Here is a 21599-nt window from a genome sequence, read left to right as displayed (position 1 = left end):
TTCACATTTCACTCACCCCTCAGTGTCAGACACTGCAGTGCAGTGATGAACCACAGCCATGACATAAAACAGAAAACAAGAGAGGATGCACTACTGTTGGAACTTTGGTGCTACAGGTGCACCCTGTAGCAACATGACTTAACATGCCTTAGAGACATTTATAACACTTGAGCCCAGACATACTGTGCATACACTGACGCAGTATTGAGCTAATATAAAACCATGTTTCTTTATAATATATGCATATATTATTATTATTATTATTATTAATTGTATTTAGTTTAACATAAACACATATTTCAAACCGTCACACTCACAATTCACCGCATACTGGAGGTGAGGCTCATGACTAAACACTAGCAATGTTTATATATGCAATATATAATATAATATATATATATGTATGTTTATACATGTTTATATATACAATACATTGCCGAAAAAAAAACCCATATATATATATATATTTTTTTTTTCCTCTGGCTTAAATAAATTGTGATGAAAAAGAAATGCACTTGTGACTTAAGTTTAGTTTTGCTCTTGGTGCAAACCCAACATCATGACGTGATCCCCAAACATGGCGTTGTGTAATATTGAGTCTGTGATGTGGATGCACCGACATTCCCCTGGGTGGAAGGACGTAAAGAAATGTGTTATTGTTGTGGATGAACACTCATCACTTTACAAGGTCAGCATCCCATGTTTTATTCAGTGACATGAAAGCACGTTGCTCACCGTTGATCAGCAGCTCAGGCTGCATCTGCAGAAGGTCTGGTGCCGCCTGTGGACCGTCTTGGTTTGTAAAGCTGCAGTCGTTGAGGGTGGAGTTGCTGATGGTGATGAAGGTCACCACTGAGGGTTTTGGTGGTTGTGCTGCTGAATTTGAAGCGGTCAGTCAGTTCACCACTCATTAATGTTGGACCTCTCCGCATCTCTATACTCGTGCCAATAAATGCATGGATGAGGTCATCAACTGAGACACATTAGGAACTATGTGTTAGTAGAACCTAAGAACCTCGCATGTATAGCTTGGTTCAAACGTCACGCTGCCACAAAGACTCTTAAGTGGGATGGAAAGTCTAAGTAATGCTTCTGAAAGAGTGTTGTACCTTGAATGCAAACAGAGTCCTCCACAAGGTCACTGGCTGATGGGTGGCAGGATAAACAGTTGATCATACAGAGGACATTCTGTGCCCTACGCCTCATCCACTGCAGTCCTCTCTCCACCTGGGCTGCTACGTGAGTCCTCACCTGCAAAGAGGAGTTGTGGAGCGTCACCTTTCTAGCTGTCTAGTAGGGATGGCCGATATGGACAAAAAAAATTATCACGATAAATGTTGTCTTTTCTGTGATAATGATAATTATCACTATAAATCCATTTTCATTCTATTCCATGTATTGTACACACTACAGTCTCTTTTGAAACTGCTTTATGGCGGAACCTATTAGTGGAGTTTGTCTCCAACGTCATTATTTGTTGATGTTTAAATATAATAGTTAACTAAGTGTAGAGACGAGAAATTCAATGTTTCACATCTCTGATGGAACCTGCTCGTGTCTGACTGCTCTGCCAGTTTTATTTATGGGTTAAATTGAGCCGTGTGTCTGCTGTATCTCCTGTCTCTTAACAGTTGACTTGAACTATGGACCAGACTGGACACATTTCTTTGATGCTATTGAAGAAATATTAGAAATCATGTGAAGAAATTATCATTTAGTCATATTCTCCAAATCATTATACAAACAAATACACTCGGTCCTTTGTCTTGTGTGATCATTCACAATTCTCTCACCTAAAATGGTTGTTTTCCATTGCCTTATTGAAGATTTCACTAATACTTGATTAGTGCTTTAGAATTTGTTGATGGTGCCTAACTGACGCTGGGTAAGGTCATTTTCAGAATAAAGGTACTTTGAAAATGACCTTATGCATCATTATTGATATTACAACATTATGCTTTTCCAATTTTACTTTGTTGTGAGTTTCACGACTGAAGAGGGGAAGTAATATCTTATGGATCCTTCAACAGTCATTTCTGTCAGCCAAAATGCCTCAAGCCACCCTGATTCTGATTGTGAAAGCTCATAACGATTTTATTTCATACGCACATGGCCTCCTTTTTTTTTAATTGGTGCTATATTCTGTATGTACATGTGCATGTATATATGTATCTGACATGCAGTTATAAGAGAACAAAATCAGTCTGCTAATTTGTTAATCCACTTAACATCAATGCTGTTCAATGCTGAACATTTCGCATTTTATGAAGAATGACATCATGAAAAGTACACGATAGAATTCCATGAAACTTCCTGTGTGTCTTCATCGTGTCCTCTACTGTGAGTCCATATGGGTGTTGTGTATGGGATTAATGGACGCCATGCTGAGACTGAACATTAGGTGGCGTCTGTATTGTTTGAGTATTGTATGTGCTCTATCTGTATAAAAAAGAAGACCGAAGAAGAGTGACACAAACAACAGTCGTGGTGTCACGATAATGGGACGTGTGTTTCCATAAGGATTCAGTGGCGAGATATATAACAATGGGTTTGACTGCAACCGAACTCTTCGCCACAGGACGGAATTGTACTTTAAAATCCATTTTAGTGGCTTTATTTTGAAGTTGTCCGCGAGGACACTGCTGGAGACGGATTTACCTTAACTACCAGCATATACGCGCAAGATTATATAGATGACTTGGATTTCTGGCACCCGGCTGGATGCGGGCTTGACCGCGGTCCAGCGCAGCGGGAGACCTGCCTGTATTGATGTGAACCAAGGCAGACGACCGCGTCAGAGAACCTAAGAGGACCACTCTATCTAACAGAATAAACACGGATCCACAGACTCAGATGGTGAACCAAAGTCCACCACAGTCTCCACAACTGTCACACGCCGGTGTCGGCTGTCAAACGCCACGGGGCTGGAGGTCTCCTCATGTTCATGTGTGTGAGTCCAATGCAACGATGTTTATCGATTTCATCGTCGAATACAGAATTATCATCGTGGAGGTAGTTTTTGCGGGTGCAGACACATTCACCCTGACTGCAAAGGTTTAGCTCAGGAGAGGCCAGTGACTCCGTTGCGTTCACAATAATGACCACAAGGAGGCACTATTAGGTAAGTTATTGCAACAGGTGAATTGTTACGCTAGCAAAGTTAATAAAGGACGTTATCATCGTACGTTTGCTTCTTCTTTGAACTCATCCACATAACACACACCAAGTCTTTCTCCTAGTCAGACTTGGCTTTAAACAATCCATTTCCCGCGGATAATGAAAACCAGTGTCATGACTGAGTTAGGACCAATGCTTGGGGAATCCACAGACTTCGCTGTTGTGCTCTAGTTCCTACCCCTGCCAGCATCGCCCCTGTACTTTCTTTTGATGGTATTTGAACTACTACTACTAAACTGCTTGATGTCATGGTGGAGTAGCGTAACACACTTAATAATACCACTTCATTTGAGTGTCACATGGCGGGAGCTCATTTTGACAACAGTGGCCAGACAGAATTTGTCATGTGTAAACTACTTGATACTTTCAGTGACAGAACACAATAAAATGTTGAATTCCTTGGAACTATAAAGAAATATAGATGCCATGTATGAGAGACAAACTTGTGGTTTAAATGACGGGGTGCAAGTTCACCTTTTATTTTCACTGTCTCTGTTCTTCACCAATGAGCAATAGCAATAATAGTTCATGTCACTTCGCTTCATAACCATAATTTAGCGGGTTAAACGATGCATATGTAGGTAACCTTCGGATTGGACAAAGACGAAGTTGGCCTGAAGGGGACACGGATCAAGGGAAAGATCAAGATCCCCTTAGTCAAGTTCTGGATAGTTCCAAAAACTCGCTCCGCGCGGGACGCGGAAGGTAATCGCGGGTTGCTGTGTGTGAACCGGCTTGATGAAGTGAAAAAAGGTCACTGCAGCTAATCGTACAGTTCTAAATAAAGGAATGGTAGGACTGAGTTCCGTGAAAAACATGTGAATTAAGATCTTACCGTGTCGATGCGTGATTCCTCAGCCATTCTGCCGGCCGTTGTGAAGAACTCAGTGATGAGGCATTCAATTACACTCGGAATGTCTGAATTCCCCAGTCGGCAAACCTGTAGAAATCCTCTGTAGCAACCCAAAACGATGTGAAATGAACATCATTAACATCAAATTATAGTAGCGCAACTGTACCTTAGTTTCTTATTGATTTGATTATAAGCTGTGTGCAACAAGGTCGTTCTACTCTCCGATTACTACTACTCTCAAACGTATCCATCCGACGCTGACTCTAGTGAGGGAGCAACAGGGACAACAACGGTCACGGTCAAACATCAAAACGTTAGGAGCAGTGAAACCATGTAATAACATTTTGACAAGATTAATTCAATGCCAACCAGACAAAAGGACGAAACCAAACTATAGCTAGGACTCACAGCTGGCTGCAGGAGGAACTTAACTTAACTTACCTTAATATCTCTCTCTATATATATGCAGATGATGTCATGTTATTCATGTCAAATTTAAATAAATCAATATGAGCTGCACTGCAATTCATGAAATCATTTGGAGAAATATCAAGCAAAATCATCAATACTCTCACATAATACAAATGATTGCCAGAACTCCACACCAGAAATGTCACATTTTAAATTTACATATCTGGGTTTTCAGAGCCTACACTTGAACAAATTCTTGCAGCAACTTATAACCTCGCTAAAGTGAAACTAAGGAATCAATAGCCAAATGGATGCAACTCCTTCTGTCAGGTAGAATTGATATTCTTAAAATGATGATTATACCAACATATTTATATTTATTTCAGAATATCCTCATGATACCATACTGGGATTAGTTCTCCAAAATGAAAAAGCTTTTTTTTTGGGATTCATCTCGAGCAATTGGAAGGCAAGGTTGAGCTCTGCTGTAATGTATCTTTTGACAGAGGAGGTTTAAAATTACCAAACCTATTACAGCGGTACCTTGGTTCTTGACCACAATCCGTTCCAGAAGCGATTTGGTCGAAATCTTCGAAATTTTCCCATTAAAATGAATGGAAAAAGAAATAATGCGTTCCAAGCCTTAAAACAGGCTTTTGTAGGAGTGAATGTAGAGTGTCTGCTGCAGGTGCGCTGTTCCTCTATGTGTGTGGCCGCTGCATGTGGGAGGTGTTGCCGAGTGAGTGACGTCTCTCCAGAAGTGAAGAGGTGCCCGGTGCGTGTCCAGCTCTGAATGTGCGCTTCTGTGACAAAGTCATAAGCCAAGTAACGCTCTGTCCCAGACTCGCCTCATCCCTGTCCCAGCTCCAGCCCACAACAGGACATCAACCCCTGGAGTGAGCCCTCCAGCCTCGGAGGTGTGGAGAGCGAGCACCTCCCCTGTGACACTCTACCACGGTCCAGTGTGGAGACAGGAAAGGTTTTACACCTCAGTCAGTAAATGTAGCTAACGGGACATGTCTGCATACAGAGGCTGTGTTATACACAATAACAAAGTGCGTCGCGGGTCAGCTGATCGACCCCCGCAGGTTATGTTTTTCCAGCCTTTTTGGGGGGCGTTTGAGTTCTGGATTTTCGTTCGAAAGCCGAGGTACCACTGTATATGTATTATGGGGCTACACAACTCCGATCCTTAATGTTTCATTTTTCATCCAACAAAGTTCCTCAATGGGTTGCAATGGAATCATATGGCTTGGATAACCTCTCCCTTTATATATGCATTCAGAAACAAAGAAACGTCTGAGGAAAACATCTAATCCAACCAGATCACAAACCAAAGCGGCAGCCTGCAAAGAAAAATGATTTATCAATGGTTGAATGGGAAACAATTTGCGCTGAGGTCCACACCAACATTATTACCAGGCTCAGACTCATTCAGTACAACATGGGGACATGTGTGACCCCGGTCGACCAACATGGATATAATAAAAATATTCCAAATACCTGCACAAAATGTGGAACTGAAAAAGGAATGCTCTTTCATTTAATGTGGCAACGTCAATATCTATATAAGTTTTTGGTTGGAGATAAAAGCACATATAGCAAAGATTCATGGGTAAAATATACCACTAAACCCCAAATATGTTTTATTAGGATTGTTCCTGGACAATCATAGAAATGTTAGAGATGAATGCATGTTTAGTGATATTTGCTTCTTGTTAAGTAATGGACAGCTGGAAGAGGTATCTATCAGCGATTGTGGATACTTTTTCAGGATGGCCTGAGGTGTATCAGTGTGTGGAGGAGAAGAATTGACACACATTTTACAGCCAAACCTTTGGAAAAATGTGAGCAGCTACTGGCGCTGACTCATAAATTTGGTTCAGTTTATGATCCACAACAATCCCAGGCTCATGTTGAATGTATGAAGAGGTCCCTGAAAGGGAAGGTGGCAAGAGACAGGGTTCACACCTTTTGAACTCTTGACCCGTCGTCTGATGTCTGGTCCAGAGTTGTCACTGATCCAGCGATCATAACCTCAAGGTTAAACCTCAACCTGCCAGCCCTATTTTAATTTGTTGTGCCGACGACAGGAAAACAGAGATGAAAGCAGATGGATTGGACGAGAACCATCGACCGTCTTTGTGACGGTGTTACAGCTGAAGTCACACTGTTGTAACGCTGGTGAGACGGGCCACATGCTTCCAACAACACATGCCTTAAAAACTCACCATCGGGAAGGACCACTCTTCTTGACACTTGCCTCCTACAACACTGCAGCATTTTCTGTGACACTTTAAAACCTAGGTCGTTCAGTTTATGAAGCGTTGTTTCACTCATCCCTGCTTTCTGCTGAAATGAGTGTTCCAGGAGACGATGAGAGACAACCGGAGGAAGAAAACACTGCTCTCCTTTCAGCCACTGCTGAGGGGCTGAAAGGAGTCACTATGGGCTGTTTTGCTAGCTTGTAAGTCACAAAAAGCTGACACTCGCAATTCACCACGCATCAATAGTTAGTAGATTCAAGACAAACTCAAATAGCGATGATAAGAATTCATCATTTTTATTAACATGGTTTGTCTAACAATTGAACACTTACAAATAAAGCATGGTATGGTAGTAGCAATCCACGTCATCTATATCTATCTATATATACATTTAAAATCCCATATATAATATGGGATTTTAAATAAAATCCCATATTAGGGGTGGGATTTGATTATTTATTTTATTTTGCTTCAGTTTGACAATAGCACAATAAATCATGATGGTGGCTATATTCAAGTGTTTATATCACCTTATTTAAACTAAAGCTCTTTTAATATCTTGAAAATATTTGTATAAGAATTTCAATTTTATATGAATTTCGAATACATTCAGAGTAGTAGTGAAAAACATCACTAGCTTTTGTTCAGGGATTCCTCCATGTTTGTTGTTGTTGTTATCATCCTAGCTGCCACGTGTCTTGCGCATCAGTGTGATCAGTGGACCAGGAACTCCTGCACTTACAAAGGTTCTGTGTTGTCTGGAGAGCAAACTGTTAAATAAAATATATATATATATATATATATATATATATAGTCCCATTATTATCCCCTGAAGTGAGGCTGCTGTGTCCCGGTGAGCGTGCAATAGAGGTAGAGTATTTGGTGCTGGTCCAAAGCAGGGAGAGTGCAGAGATCGTGTGTGAGTCAGTCAGTGGAGTCTTCAACATCCTGACTGCCTGATGGAGTCAGAGGGGCGGGCAAAGTCGCCTGCAGTGCTGGTGGTGAAGGGGCAGAGGGGACGAATGGTCTAGCGAGTCCTGAGTTGGTTTTGTTCCCCCCTCATGACGTTGTGATCTCCAAACATGGCGTACTGCAATTCAGAGTGTGTGATGTGGACGCTCCGACTCTGACCTGGGTGGAAGGAAGCAGAGTCGATGACGATTATTTCACTTTTTTTTACGTTGCAGCAAACAAGATATCAACAAAAACCTGCTTTATGCAGTGACATGAAAGCACGTTGCTCACCGTTGATCAGCAGCTCAGGCTGCATCTGCAGAAGGTCTGGTGCCGCCTGTGGACCGTCTTGGTTTGTAAAGCTGCAGTTGTTGAGGGTGGAGTTGCTGATGGCGATGATGGTCACCACTAAGGGTTTTGGTGGTTGTGCTGCAGATTTTGAAGAAGAAGCGTGAGATACAATATTTCTGTCCGATAAAAGCACGAAATTTATCAGTGACGAAAGACCGAATCTGTTTTCCTGAGAGCATCAGTCAGTTCACTACTCAATGTTGGGTCCTAATTTCTAAACATGTGTCTGTGTGTTTATGCATATGGATCCTAGTGAGTCGCAATTTTGGTGAAAACCCCACCAAGTGGGGTCCTTATGTCTTTGAGGGACCCTGTTGCCAGACCCCACAAGGTTAACCTCAATTTGAGGGTGAAGACTTCAAAACAAACAAAGCATTTTGGCAATGAGCGGTCCCCACAAAGTGCGTGCATTGCTCCTCACATGTACAGCTGCATGGTTCGTATATTGTGCAGCCCCACACACACGTTGTGACGTCTTGATACATTGCAATCGTGGTTATATTACATTTACCGTAATTCCCACACCATAGAGTGCACCGGTATATTAGCCGCACCCACTAAATTTAAGAAGGAAAATAGATCTGTTTCATACATAAGCCGCACCGGTCTGTAAGCCGCAGGTTCAGTGGTCTGTCTGAGCTGTGGGCAGGTCAGTGGTGCACCAGCTTAAAAACGCTTTTCAACACTAGTTTTAAAAACGGGGTCCAGCATCGAGAGTGAGGAAATAGTGGAAACAAGATGCATAATACGGAGCGTCTTGATTGATTCACGCTGCTCTCACAACAGATGTAAAAATCCATATATTAACCACACTGCTGTATAAGCCGCAGGACTCAGATCGCAAGTAGTGGCTTATAGTCTGTAAACCATATATCACGCGCTTCATTGATGCTATTTAATTGATACACTGCGTACAACTCAAGTCAATATTTCTACTTTCATGATGCAGAGGCTGAAAAGAAACTTAATTGATGCTTCAGAGAGTGTCATGAGTGTTGTACCTCGAATGCAAACATAGTCTTCCACAAGGCCACTGGCTGATGGGTGGCAGGATAAACGGTTGATCATACAGAGGACATTCTGTGCCCTACGCCTCATCCACTGCAGTCCTCTCTCCACCTGGGCTGCTACGTGAGTCCTCACCTGCAAAGAAGAGTTGTGGAGCGTCACCTTTCTAGCTGTCTACCATTCTCTACTCATCTGGATGTGGACAGGATGCAAACACATTCACCCTGACTGCAACGGTTTAGCTCAGGAGAGGTCAGTCAGGTCAGTCACTCCCAAGTCTTTCTCCTAGTCAGACTTGGCTTTAAACAATCCATTTTCCGCGGATAATGAAAACCAGTGTCATGACTGAGTTAGGACCAATGCTTGGGGAATCCACAGATGCCAACCGCTGTTGTGCTCTAGTTCCTACCCCTGCCAGCATCGCCCCTGTACTTTTGATGGACAGCAGGAAACTACTTGACACTACAGTGACTATTGCACTTCATGTCATGATCAGCAGCGTGATACACTTGATAATACCACTTCATTTGAGCGTCACATGGCAGGAGCTCACAACAGCAGCCAGACAGAATTTGTCATGTGTAAACTACTTGATACTTGCAGTAAATACTGGACTTATATATCGTGCCTGAGTCTCCCTGAGACCAATCAACAAGCGGGAACAGACTATAATAGTGACTTGACAGAACCACTATCACCCCCTTCACCAGAGGGAAAACACAATAATGTGTTGGAAGTTGAATGCCCACTAACTTGAACTGACAGAGTTCAACACCAATAAAGGCCTTTCAATTCATCGCAAGTATAGGGATGGAAATAAAGGTGCATATAGATATATACAGATAGCGATACAGTTCGCTTCCTAGGCATAATTCAACGGAATAAATGCAGGTCGGGCATATACAGTGAAGGTAGGAAACCGTGGTCAAATTAGTTGGATGTTGGATATTCGACAGATATTCGCTCCACCAGAGCCGGTGTTGTTATCATAAAAGTCAGTGAGAATGTTTGCACTATTTCTTCAATAGCTCCGAGGAAAAGTGTTCAGGTGAGTTCAAAATGGTTGTAAACTGTCACCAGACATGAGACACATTGGAGACGGACACTTTCATTTCATAACTGTACTGTTATGATTCCATTATTATTAATATATTCATATTTTCTCACTATTTCTTCAATAGCTCCCAGGTAAAGTGTTCAGGTGAGTCCAAAGTGATTGTAAACTGTGAACAGATATGAGAGACATTGGAGATGGACACTTTCATTTCATAACTGTACTGTTATGATTTTGTTATGATTGATATATTCACATTTTCCCGCTATTTCCTCAATAATGTTCAACCTGATGAGTCACAAACTGCATTCTATGTCTTTCCCATCACCCATCTTGAGACACAGCTGAGACACTAGACGATGAACAAATGTGATTCAACTAAGAATGACATTTCGACTTAATGTTTGCCACCATGGCACATAATCTGTGACCATCATCCAACAGTTAATCCTTGTAGAATTTTTGATAGTGTGAAATAAAAACAAATTAAATAAAAAGCCCTTTCTACGAAACCATAATTGTAATGCAATTAAAATGGTCTGTCCCTGTTTTGGAATACAAATCTGTTTCCCTGTGTCTACACGCAAGGGAATTCCAGTCTGTACTTTAACTTTTAACCAGAACAACAACAACAATACTGCTACGAATAACAATCATAAAAATGATAATGATAATACCATTTTTGCCACAGGAAAAATAGATTAAAGATGATCATTTCACTGTCAAAAATTTATATCATAAGTACATGACAAACTACCATCTATTCCATATTTTAGAAAGGTGAACACTTCATATATTATAAAACTTGATTAGAACAGAAAGAAAATATTCATCATCACTTTCCTTTTGTAGAAATAGATGCGGCGAAATGGAATTGTTCATGTTATTTATGGCCTAACAACACAATCAGTTCTTCAATCAATTGTATATATTTTGTAGGACGGACAGAATGTTGGTGGATGAGATGAGTTTTTACAGATGGAAAGAAGGTAAACAGGGAGATGGTGAGGCTGATGTGTTCTTCTCTTCAGAGAAGCCAAGAGAGAGCTGGCGAGTAAAACACAAACCTTACACAGACAACAGCAGGAGTTGAGGCAGAAAACTGAGAATCTGAAGGTGAGAGAATCTGACACTGAAATTTCATTCCTAGTTCTGCCTGGTTACTTGTGTTTAAGTCTGCAGTTTGATAATGTGATATAGTGAATTTGTGTACGTCACTGTGTGACTGCTGTGGTAGAGCCAGTGTGCCAATGTGGACAATCTGCTGCAAGGGACTGCAAACATTTTTAAAAAAATGTCATCTGCTCAAATGAAAGTTAGAAATGTATACAGTGCTATCATTTGCAGAAGAAATGAAAAGGAAGTGTGAATTATGAGAAAAATGGACAAAAACTGTTTTAAGTGCAAGTAACATCCGACTTACGACCACGGCCAGTAGACGCTTATTTTTTTCATTCAATGTCTGGCACCGCAGCACGTAGCAGCCCGGCAACGCATACGACAGTTACAGCAGCACAGTATCCCAGCATCTCACTCTCACACAGAGATCTACCACTACAGTAGTACCTAGAACCCTCGCGTCGGCTATTTTGACTTACGTCCAATCGGACATATGACCAGTTGGTCGGAACTGATCCCAGTCGTATGTCGGATGTTGCTTGTACTGTCAACCGGAGCATGTAAATGACTAACTGAGGACACCGGGTAGAACAGTTGGCCTCCCAACACTCGAGTCTGAGCACTAACTCGAGTTTCGGCATAGAAATAAATTCTATACAGGCTGGGCAGCCGGTTAGAGGGCTACGTCCATATTCATAGAACTGTGGTTACATTAGGTAATTTCTATTTCTATGTCATTTGTGCTCCACCTTCTAACTGCCTTTGCTATTGGTTAAAAACCATGGTGAAGGCCCGTGGGATTAAATTCCTCCCAGCATGGCTGAAAGAAAAAGTCCTTACCACAAGAACCAAGCATCCGACGTTCTACTGGTCACCTGTGGACAAAGAAGCACCCCCAGAAAGGACAGTGAGAGCAACTTAGGAGTCCACCATGTCCTTCACGTAAGCACGAGCGAAGGTTGATGCTGTCGACCAGGATGGTGGTCCTTTATCCAGCATCTCCTGTAGAAAGGAAAAAACACCAGAAAGAGGACATCTAACCCGGGTGAGGCCTTTAGACTCACACCAGTTCACAGAGACGTGCCTCCTAGTGGCATAAGCCTGTTAGTGGCTAGAGCCTGAGAGCTCTGTACCGTTGAAACTACTGCATCCGACAAACCCATGTCAAGCAATTTCAACATCTAAACCTTGAGAGGACGTCCAAGCACCAGATGGGCTCGACACATACTTCTGGCTTGGGTCAGTGCACCCGGTGCATCCAGGATTGGCCACGGAGGTCCCACCGCTAATCTGGACAGGTCCGGAAACCACCTCGTCACAACCGAGAGTTTCTGATCTCTGACGTGCTGCAAAAACGGCGTCATCAACCTGTGTTGAGGAATCACGTAAAGCAGCCCCTGCGGACACACTGGATGGGTCAGGGCATCCACCCAGAGTGTGTTGTGTGAGTCTGTCCCACGCCCTCAGAGAACCCCAGTGGAGCATTGGCGTTCTCTTCCGACGTAAACAGATCTGCAGCTAGAGTCCTGAACCACTGCCAGATTGCATCTGCCACTTCTAGTGCAAGACCCTCTTCTGGACAGCCTGTCCGTGCCCAGGTTTAGGGCACCTGTGACACGCTGTCATCGACAACAGGTGGCTTACTGCCCATGTCAAGGTAAGAGCCGTCATCTTGTGCAGGGAGCTGACCTCACCGTCACATGATGTACCATCAGCCGTGGTGTGAAATGAAGCAGAACCTTCTCCACCGCCATCAACTCCAGCAGTTTGATATGAGATGTGGGACCGGACCATATTCCTCTCATGCTGTCCTTTTCTAAGGCGCATTCCTAGCCCAGGAGGGATGCATCCATGAAGATGTGCGCTGCTGCTATAAGACGCGCGCTGCAGTCCCAGAATGTTCAGGGAAGCCGGACCTGACAGACTCAACCACATGTTACTGTCCCGGACCGGGTGAAGACGGTGAAGCACAAACCAGCACTGGAGCCGCCACATGTGCAACAATCCCAGTTTCACCACCACTGACAGGAGACCTAAGAGTGTGACTACCTCGCTGGCTCTCGCGTGGTGCACATCTCTCATCATGCCAATCTGCTCCAGCAGAACTGGCATAGGCTCATCTGAGAGCCATGCTGTCATGGGGCGAGAATCAAGGAAGATGTCCAGATATTGTGCGGAAGTCATGGGATGCAGCGCATTCTGATTTGACGTTGAGATTGACATCGAAACCCAGACGTCTGATCTGATTCAGCACCCTCGCCTTATGCTCTAGCGCCTCCTCCCTGGACAAAAATACATATCTGTCAGGTCCACTGACGTCACCCTGTCGCCTGGTCAGACACACTCGAGAAGCTGCCTGACCGTCAGCACTCTGAACTGACATGATCCAACACGAGTGTTTCACCTCCAGAGAGCCAGGATGGGTCTCGACTTACCTGACCTCCTCGGGACAAGGAAATACACAGAGTAAAACCCTGCCTTGCACTCCTCCAGTGGGACTTTAGAAATTGTCCACTTTTGGAGAAGGGAGTTTATCTCTTGCTCTAAACACAGCCAAGTCGAGGCTCCAGGTGCGGGGGGCCCTCCTCGAAAGGGCTGTCGGTTATTCAAACGCCATTCATGGAAACAGCTAGCACCATCTGATGGAACGCCGCCACTGTCACGTGGGACCACTCTGGGAGCTTGTCCTCACTGAGCACCCTCTCGAAGACTGCCTTGTCCATGGCCGACAACAACTGAGTCATGTTGTTGGCAAGGTTCTGGACGTGGAGTGCACTATAGTAGGCTCTGTTGAGGAACTGCATGGTGAGGCGGTCCTTCTCATCCGGAAGGCGCTGCTGGGGTCCTGACCAGAGCCTCTCATCCAGCAGATAGACTCTCTGGGCCGACTCCACGGTAAACCTCGCTTGGGCTGTCCTCCAAAACGGAGCACTCGGTCTCTTCATTGTCCTCCGTCACAAGTCAAAGGCTGTTTGGTAAAAGAGGCTGAGTAGCGGAAGACAAGGGAGTTATAGGTCGATCGACGTCTCAGGTCGATGCCAGTGGTGGTTTAACCAATAGCGAAGGCCGGTAGCACATATGGCATAAAACTGCTTTCTTATGAGAATAGTTTGCTAAACTCATGGTAAACTTTGGTTCTGGAACAGGGTTTCCTCCAGGATTATTTTTAAAACGGTGGTGGAGCAGCAGCACCTGCTCCCTTTCCCCCCCAAAAAAACTTCAACCTTTAACGCCTTTAATGACACAGCAATTTTTACAAGGTGAGGAGGTTATCAAACATTTCAAATAAAGACGAGATGAAAAAAAAACATTAAATGGTTGAAAGACCTTTTCATTTGACCTGCCTCATGGTTCATTGAAATGCCTTTGTGTACATCAGGAGATGTGCAAATGCGCCAAAAGACTCAGCAAACAAGTGGATATTCAAGCATTGAAGATGGAGAAGAGGAAGAAGCTGGAGGAGAAACTCCAAGAGCAGCAGCTGAAGAGGACGCAGTTTGAGACGAATAAAGCTGAAAGTGACCTTGAAAAGAAGCGTGAGGTTTTTGAGACACCATTCCGTCACTCTCATTCCCTGACACCACACGCTCCCACCTCCACGGGCTGATGACTGCCTTGTTTCAGCTGCTGAAGGACCAGTTGCAGCAGCAGGCTGAAGTTCATGAAGCAAAGAAGAAATATCTGCATTATCGACATGAGGTCAGTGCAGAGATTTTTTGTGATTCTTGCCACCATCTTTCGTGATGAACTGCACAATATCTTGTTGGTTGTTTTGTCCAACAGTTTGAGCTGGAAACAAACACTTTCAGTCCCCAGTGTTGTGAGTGTGACATGCAGAGCTCAGAGCTCTGAGCTTTGGCTGTGAAAGGTCAGAGGTTGCATCCTCAACCGTTCTTCTGCATGTCATTGCGTGTCACTTTCAACAGGTGCAGGAAACAATGAGTGCTGACCGGCTGGGTGATGGATCTGCAAGTGCACTCTTCCTGATTGTATTCATATACTAGTATACATGTAGAGTAGTGCAGTTTATCTATCTGTATCATTGACAGTCTGTTACTGTCTAGTCTTGCCTTGCCAGGTGACTGAACCAGCATCTCCTCTGCCACAGTGTGCCTCCTGACTGGTTACATTCTCTATAGCAGTGATTCTTAACTATAGGGCCGTGACCGCCCCCTAGAGGGCTGCTAAAAGTGTTTTAGTTTTACACCTTTGGTCTGCGAGACGCTCAGTTTTAATACATGAACCACGTACGGTGGCAGTAGTGTGTCGCTGCATTGACTTGACAGCAGCAAATCTGTGATAGTTAACAACTATGGAGAAGTTCTTGAAAAGAAAAAATGATAAAGTGATGCCGCCCCCAACAGTAAAAACTGTTCATGAAAGCACCTGTTGAAGCAGTTTTGAAAATGAATTTTATGATGATGGTGATACTTTCTATTAAACTTCACTAATATCTTTTTTTGGAGTTTAAATAAGATATATTTTTTTTATTTTGTGATATTTTGACATTGTTTTATTGCATTCAGAATTTTATTCTACCCACAAATATATAATATACAATATATTATCCACAAAGGGCTACAGTGGGTGTGTGTTTTTGTTCCAACCAAACAAGCACACATTGGTTAGCCGAAACAAGCAGCACCAGACTCACAGTCTTCCTGGTTGGTGAACTTTGGTTTTCAGCAGGTGGCCTCAGCTGGTTTGAAAATGCATGTGGAGAAATATAGCTGGTCCCCACAGTGCCTGCATAACTGAATGTTTAAAAGTGCGATTATTGTTAAAACAATGCTGTTATCAATAATGATGCTAATATTACTGAAGTATGTCAGATCCTCATGTCGTATGAGACTTTATTGTACGTATTGCACGTGCACTAGATTCATTCTCAAAACTTGAACAGAATGTTCTGTCCTGGTCTGTTTTCATTCAGGAGATGTTGCTGCAGGAGTCTTATGTCTCTGTATATGCTTGCGTTCCTTCCATCTTTTTTCTCACTGAAATGGCTCTAATGTCGTTGTATCACTACAAGATGGAGCGGCCAGTATCCAGTTGATCGGCATGTGGCATTGAAAAACAAAAATGTAATCTGCACATGCAGTATGTGGAAGGGGGGAAACTACAGGGTAAAGTTTGGGAGGTGTTAACGCTGCAGTTGTTGAGCAGGAGCTTCAGCAGCTGCAGCTGGACTGGCAGCAGAGGACGGACATGATGCTGCATGAGGTGGAGCACCAACTCAACGAAGTGAACTGCAAACGGGCCATCACACTGGACAAGCTGGCGGAGCTAAAGAGGACGGTGAGATGCTGCACCACCTCAGTCTAGTTCCAATGATGCATGTTAACACCACACACAATTAGAAGTGAAGCAGCAGTGAATTTCCTTCCTCAAGTCAGCATCAGGACGCCTATTTTTCAAGGCCCACAGAAGGTCATGTGATCAGCGACCAAGGTCTACGTTGGTCAGTGCTCATCCTCACTGTCAGTCAGTCCATCTCCATAGCAAGCAAGAGGAGCGCTGATGTAGACCTGCTCTCATCCTGTAGCCATCGAATATATCATTCAGTTGCATTCAGATCAAACCTCATTTCTACCTCTGAAGAAGGCAGCCAGAAGAAGAGTGTCAGTCTTTATCACCATTTAGAGCCTGCAGCCGCCTGGTCTCAGACGTTTATTACCCTGCCACCTCACCTTTGTTCACCAGTCTGCCTGAAGAGATGCAATGTCCTGTATTAGTCCCACATTTGTCCAGTTCTTCGCCAGCTGCCCTCTTTACCCACATGTTTGGGCTCAGTGACTCCCCGCAGATGTTTTCAAATGAGGTACACGATGAGCACTGCTGTGTTCTCAGTTCAGGGAGATGGAAGAGGTGGTGCTGGAAGACAGAAAGGAGCAGGAGAAGCTGCGCCGCCAGCAGGAAGAGAACATGGCTGCCACCAAGGTAAGTGGCGGCGACAACAACCTGTTTGAATTGTTCCCTTTTAACCAGGAATCGTTTCAGATCCAGGCATGGTGGAGAGGTGTCATGTCCCGCAGAGGCTTGGGCAAAAAGGCAGACAAAAAGAAGGGCAAGAAAAAGGGAGAAGGGAAGAAGAAGAAGAAATAGACACACTCCTTGATATGTGAAGATCAGACGTGTGAATTCCACTGCTGCATGTGGCTTTTCTCCCTGCATATGTGTGAGACGCACAAACAAAGAATGGCACATGACACATGAGTTGGATTGATTTGTATTTTAAAATGTTGGACAATAATTCAAGCATGACAATGCAAACACATATGTTAAAACATCCATCCATTCTTCCTTCCTCTTGAATTGTTTTTTTGAAAGATATTTTAATACATGCTATAGAAGTGCTTAACATCCTCAGTAAATGCTGATGATCAGTGAAATCTTTTCTGTTAGTTTCGAAAACTGGAGACAAACTACGCAACAAGACCAACAACAAATCAGAATCAACCTTGTCGTCTTAACACCTGACCTCTGAATGGACAAGGAGACAACTTACATATTAAAAACATATACGTATACAAAACATATTCAGGCGTCTGTAGCTTGACACTGGATGTTTGTGTCCAACTTACAAGTCAAACATGTACAACACATGAGCAATAAACCAAAGGGGGGATGCAGTCACCCTTGGTCTGTATAGTTTGAACCACACATTTGACACCCACAGTTAAGAAGCACACGGGCGCAAGGACTTGTTTCCATGCTTGGAATGACACTCTTGTTTCCTACGTTAGCCTGACTCAGAGCCAGTTCTCATCAGATGCTGCTTCACATTTCACTCACCCCTCAGTGTCAGACACTGCAGTGCAGTGATGAACCACAGCCATGACATAAAACAGAAAACAAGAGAGGATGCACTACTGTTGGAACTTTGGTGCTACAGGTGCACCCTGTAGCAACATGACTTAACATGCCTTAGAGACATTTATAACACTTGAGCCCAGACATACTGTGCATACACTGACGCAGTATTGAGCTAATATAAAACCATGTTTCTTTATAATATATGCATATATTATGATTATTATTATTATTATTAATTGTATTTAGTTTAACATAAACACATATTTCAAACCGTCACACTCACAATTCACCGCATACTGGAGGTGAGGCTCATGACTAAACACTAGCAATGTTTATATATGCAATATATAATATAATATATATATATGTATGTTTATACATGTTTATATATACAATACATTGCCGAAAAAAACCCCCCATATATATATATATATTTTCCTCTGGCTTAAATAAATTGTGATGAAAAAGAAATGCACTTGTGACTTAAGTTTAGTTTTGCTCTTGGTGCAAACCCAACATCATGACGTTGTGATCCCCAAACATGGCGTTGTGTAATATTGAGTCTGTGATGTGGATGCACCGACATTCCCCTGGGTGGAAGGACGTAAAGAAATGTGTTATTGTTGTGGATGAACACTCATCACTTTACAAGGTCAGCATTACAAATCCCATGTTTTATTCAGTGACATGAAAGCACGTTGCTCACCGTTGATCAGCAGCTCAGGCTGCATCTGCAGAAGGTCTGGTGCCGCCTGTGGACCGTCTTGGTTTGTAAAGCTGCAGTTGTTGAGGGTGGAGTTGCTGATGGTGATGAAGGTCACCACTGAGGGTTTTGGTGGTTGTGCTGCTGAATTTGAAGCGGTCAGTCAGTTCACCACTCATTAATGTTGGACCTCTCCGCATCTCTATACTCGTGCCAATAAATGCATGGATGAGGTCATCAACTGAGACACATTAGGAACTATGTGTTAGTAGAACCTAAGAACCTCGCATGTATAGCTTGGTTCAAACGTCACGCTGCCACAAAGACTCTTAAGTGGGATGGAAAGTCTAAGTAATGCTTCTGAAAGAGTGTTGTACCTTGAATGCAAACAGAGTCCTCCACAAGGTCACTGGCTGATGGGTGGCAGGATAAACAGTTGATCATACAGAGGACATTCTGTGCCCTACGCCTCATCCACTGCAGTCCTCTCTCCACCTGGGCTGCTACGTGAGTCCTCACCTGCAAAGAAGAGTTGTGGAGCGTCACCTTTCTAGCTGTCTAGTAGGGATGGCCGATATGGACAAAAAAAATTATCACGATAAATGTTGTCTTTTCTGTGATAATGATAATTATCACTATAAATCCATTTTCATTCTATTCCATGTATTGTACACACTACAGTCTCTTTTGAAACTGCTTTATGGCGGAACCTATTAGTGGAGTTTGTCTCCAACGTCATTATTTGTTGATGTTTAAATATAATAGTTAACTAAGTGTAGAGACGAGAAATTCAATGTTTCACATCTCTGATGGAACCTGCTCGTGTCTGACTGCTCTGCCAGTTTTATTTATGGGTTAAATTGAGCCGTGTGTCTGCTGTATCTCCTGTCTCTTAACAGTTGACTTGAACTATGGACCAGACTGGACACATTTCTTTGATGCTATTGAAGAAATATTAGAAATCATGTGAAGAAATTATCATTTAGTCATATTCTCCAAATCATTATACAAACAAATACACTCGGTCCTTTGTCTTGTGTGATCATTCAAAATTCTCTCACCTAAAATGGTTGTTTTCCATTGCCTTATTGAAGATTTCACTAATACTTGATTAGTGCTTTAGAATTTGTTGATGGTGCCTAACTGACGCTGGGTAAGGTCATTTTCAGAATAAAGGTACTTTGAAAATGACCTTATGCATCATTATTGATATTACAACATTATGCTTTTCCAATTTTACTTTGTTGTGAGTTTCACGACTGAAGAGGGGAAGTAATATCTTATGGATCCTTCAACAGTCATTTCTGTCAGCCAAAATGCCTCAAGCCACCCTGATTCTGATTGTGAAAGCTCATAACGATTTTATTTCATACGCACATGGCCTCCTTTTTTTTTAATTGGTGCTATATTCTGTATGTACATGTGCATGTATATATGTATCTGACATGCAGTTATAAGAGAACAAAATCAGTCTGCTAATTTGTTAATCCACTTAACATCAATGCTGTTCAATGCTGAACATTTCGCATTTTATGAAGAATGACATCATGAAAAGTACACGATAGAATTCCATGAAACTTCCTGTGTGTCTTCATCGTGTCCTCTACTGTGAGTCCATATGGGTGTTGTGTATGGGATTAATGGACGCCATGCTGAGACTGAACATTAGGTGGCGTCTGTATTGTTTGAGTATTGTATGTGCTCTATCTGTATAAAAAAGAAGACCGAAGAAGAGTGACACAAACAACAGTCGTGGTGTCACGATAATGGGACGTGTGTTTCCATAAGGATTCAGTGGCGAGATATATAACAATGGGTTTGACTGCAACCGAACTCTTCGCCACAGGACGGAATTGTACTTTAAAATCCATTTTAGTGGCTTTATTTTGAAGTTGTCCGCGAGGACACTGCTGGAGACGGATTTACCTTAACTACCAGCATATACGCGCAAGATTATATAGATGACTTGGATTTCTGGCACCCGGCTGGATGCGGGCTTGACCGCGGTCCAGCGCAGCGGGAGACCTGCCTGTATTGATGTGAACCAAGGCAGACGACCGCGTCAGAGAACCTAAGAGGACCACTCTATCTAATAGAATAAACACGGATCCAGAGACTCAGATGGTGAACCAAAGTCCACCACAGTCTCCACAACTGTCACACGCCGGTGTCGGCTGTCAAACGCCACGGGGCTGGAGGTCTCCTCATGTTCATGTGTGTGAGTCCAATGCAACGATGTTTATCGATTTCATCGTCGAATACAGAATTATCATCGTGGAGGTAGTTTTTGCGGGTGCAGACACATTCACCCTGACTGCAAAGGTTTAGCTCAGGAGAGGCCAGTGACTCCGTTGCGTTCACAATAATGACCACAAGGAGGCACTATTAGGTAAGTTATTGCAACAGGTGAATTGTTACGCTAGCAAAGTTAATAAAGGACGTTATCATCGTACGTTTGCTTCTTCTTTGAACTCATCCACATAACACACACCAAGTCTTTCTCCTAGTCAGACTTGGCTTTAAACAATCCATTTCCCGCGGATAATGAAAACCAGTGTCATGACTGAGTTAGGACCAATGCTTGGGGAATCCACAGACTTCGCTGTTGTGCTCTAGTTCCTACCCCTGCCAGCATCGCCCCTGTACTTTCTTTTGATGGTATTTGAACTACTACTACTAAACTGCTTGATGTCATGGTGGAGTAGCGTAACACACTTAATAATACCACTTCATTTGAGCGTCACATGGCGGGAGCTCATTTTGACAACAGTGGCCAGACAGAATTTGTCATGTGTAAACTACTTGATACTTTCAGTGACAGAACACAATAAAATGTTGAATTCCTTGGAACTATAAAGAAATATAGATGCCATGTATGAGAGACAA

The 21599-nt window shown here is 43.0% G+C and overlaps 1 protein-coding gene across 1 annotated transcript; it reads left to right on the top strand.

The window, feature by feature from the left end:
• The first annotated feature begins 10994 nt into the window (after nt 1-10994).
• LOC128768410 (dynein regulatory complex protein 9-like) lies at nt 10995-18370 on the top strand. The gene is made up of 6 exons (XM_053881282.1): nt 10995-11191; nt 14574-14735; nt 14819-14893; nt 16361-16492; nt 17045-17134; nt 17195-18370. The coding sequence occupies exons 2-6, from the start codon at nt 14577-14579 to the stop codon at nt 17297-17299; spliced, it is 561 nt and encodes a 186-aa protein (XP_053737257.1). The 5' UTR covers nt 10995-11191; nt 14574-14576; the 3' UTR covers nt 17300-18370.
• Nucleotides 18371-21599: the final 3229 nt, after the last annotated feature.

This window comes from Synchiropus splendidus, chromosome 12 (assembly GCF_027744825.2).
Source record: "Synchiropus splendidus isolate RoL2022-P1 chromosome 12, RoL_Sspl_1.0, whole genome shotgun sequence".
In the NCBI taxonomy this organism is placed as follows: domain Eukaryota; kingdom Metazoa; phylum Chordata; class Actinopteri; order Syngnathiformes; family Callionymidae; genus Synchiropus; species Synchiropus splendidus.
Note: the sequence above shows the minus strand (reverse complement) of the source record. Positions and strands in the feature narration are given on the sequence as shown.

What these genes read in the sequence shown, in the direction of transcription:
- LOC128768410 (XM_053881282.1), top strand. Translation starts at nt 14,577, where the DNA reads ATGTGCAAATGCGCCAAAAGACTCAGCAAACAAGTGGATATTCAAGCA. An exon ending in ATCTGCATTATCGACATGAG is followed by an intron (nt 14,894 to 16,360) that starts GTCAGTGCAGAG and finishes GTTGTTGAGCAG; the next exon opens with GAGCTTCAGCAGCTGCAGCT. An exon ending in TGGCGGAGCTAAAGAGGACG is followed by an intron (nt 16,493 to 17,044) that starts GTGAGATGCTGC and finishes CTGTGTTCTCAG; the next exon opens with TTCAGGGAGATGGAAGAGGT.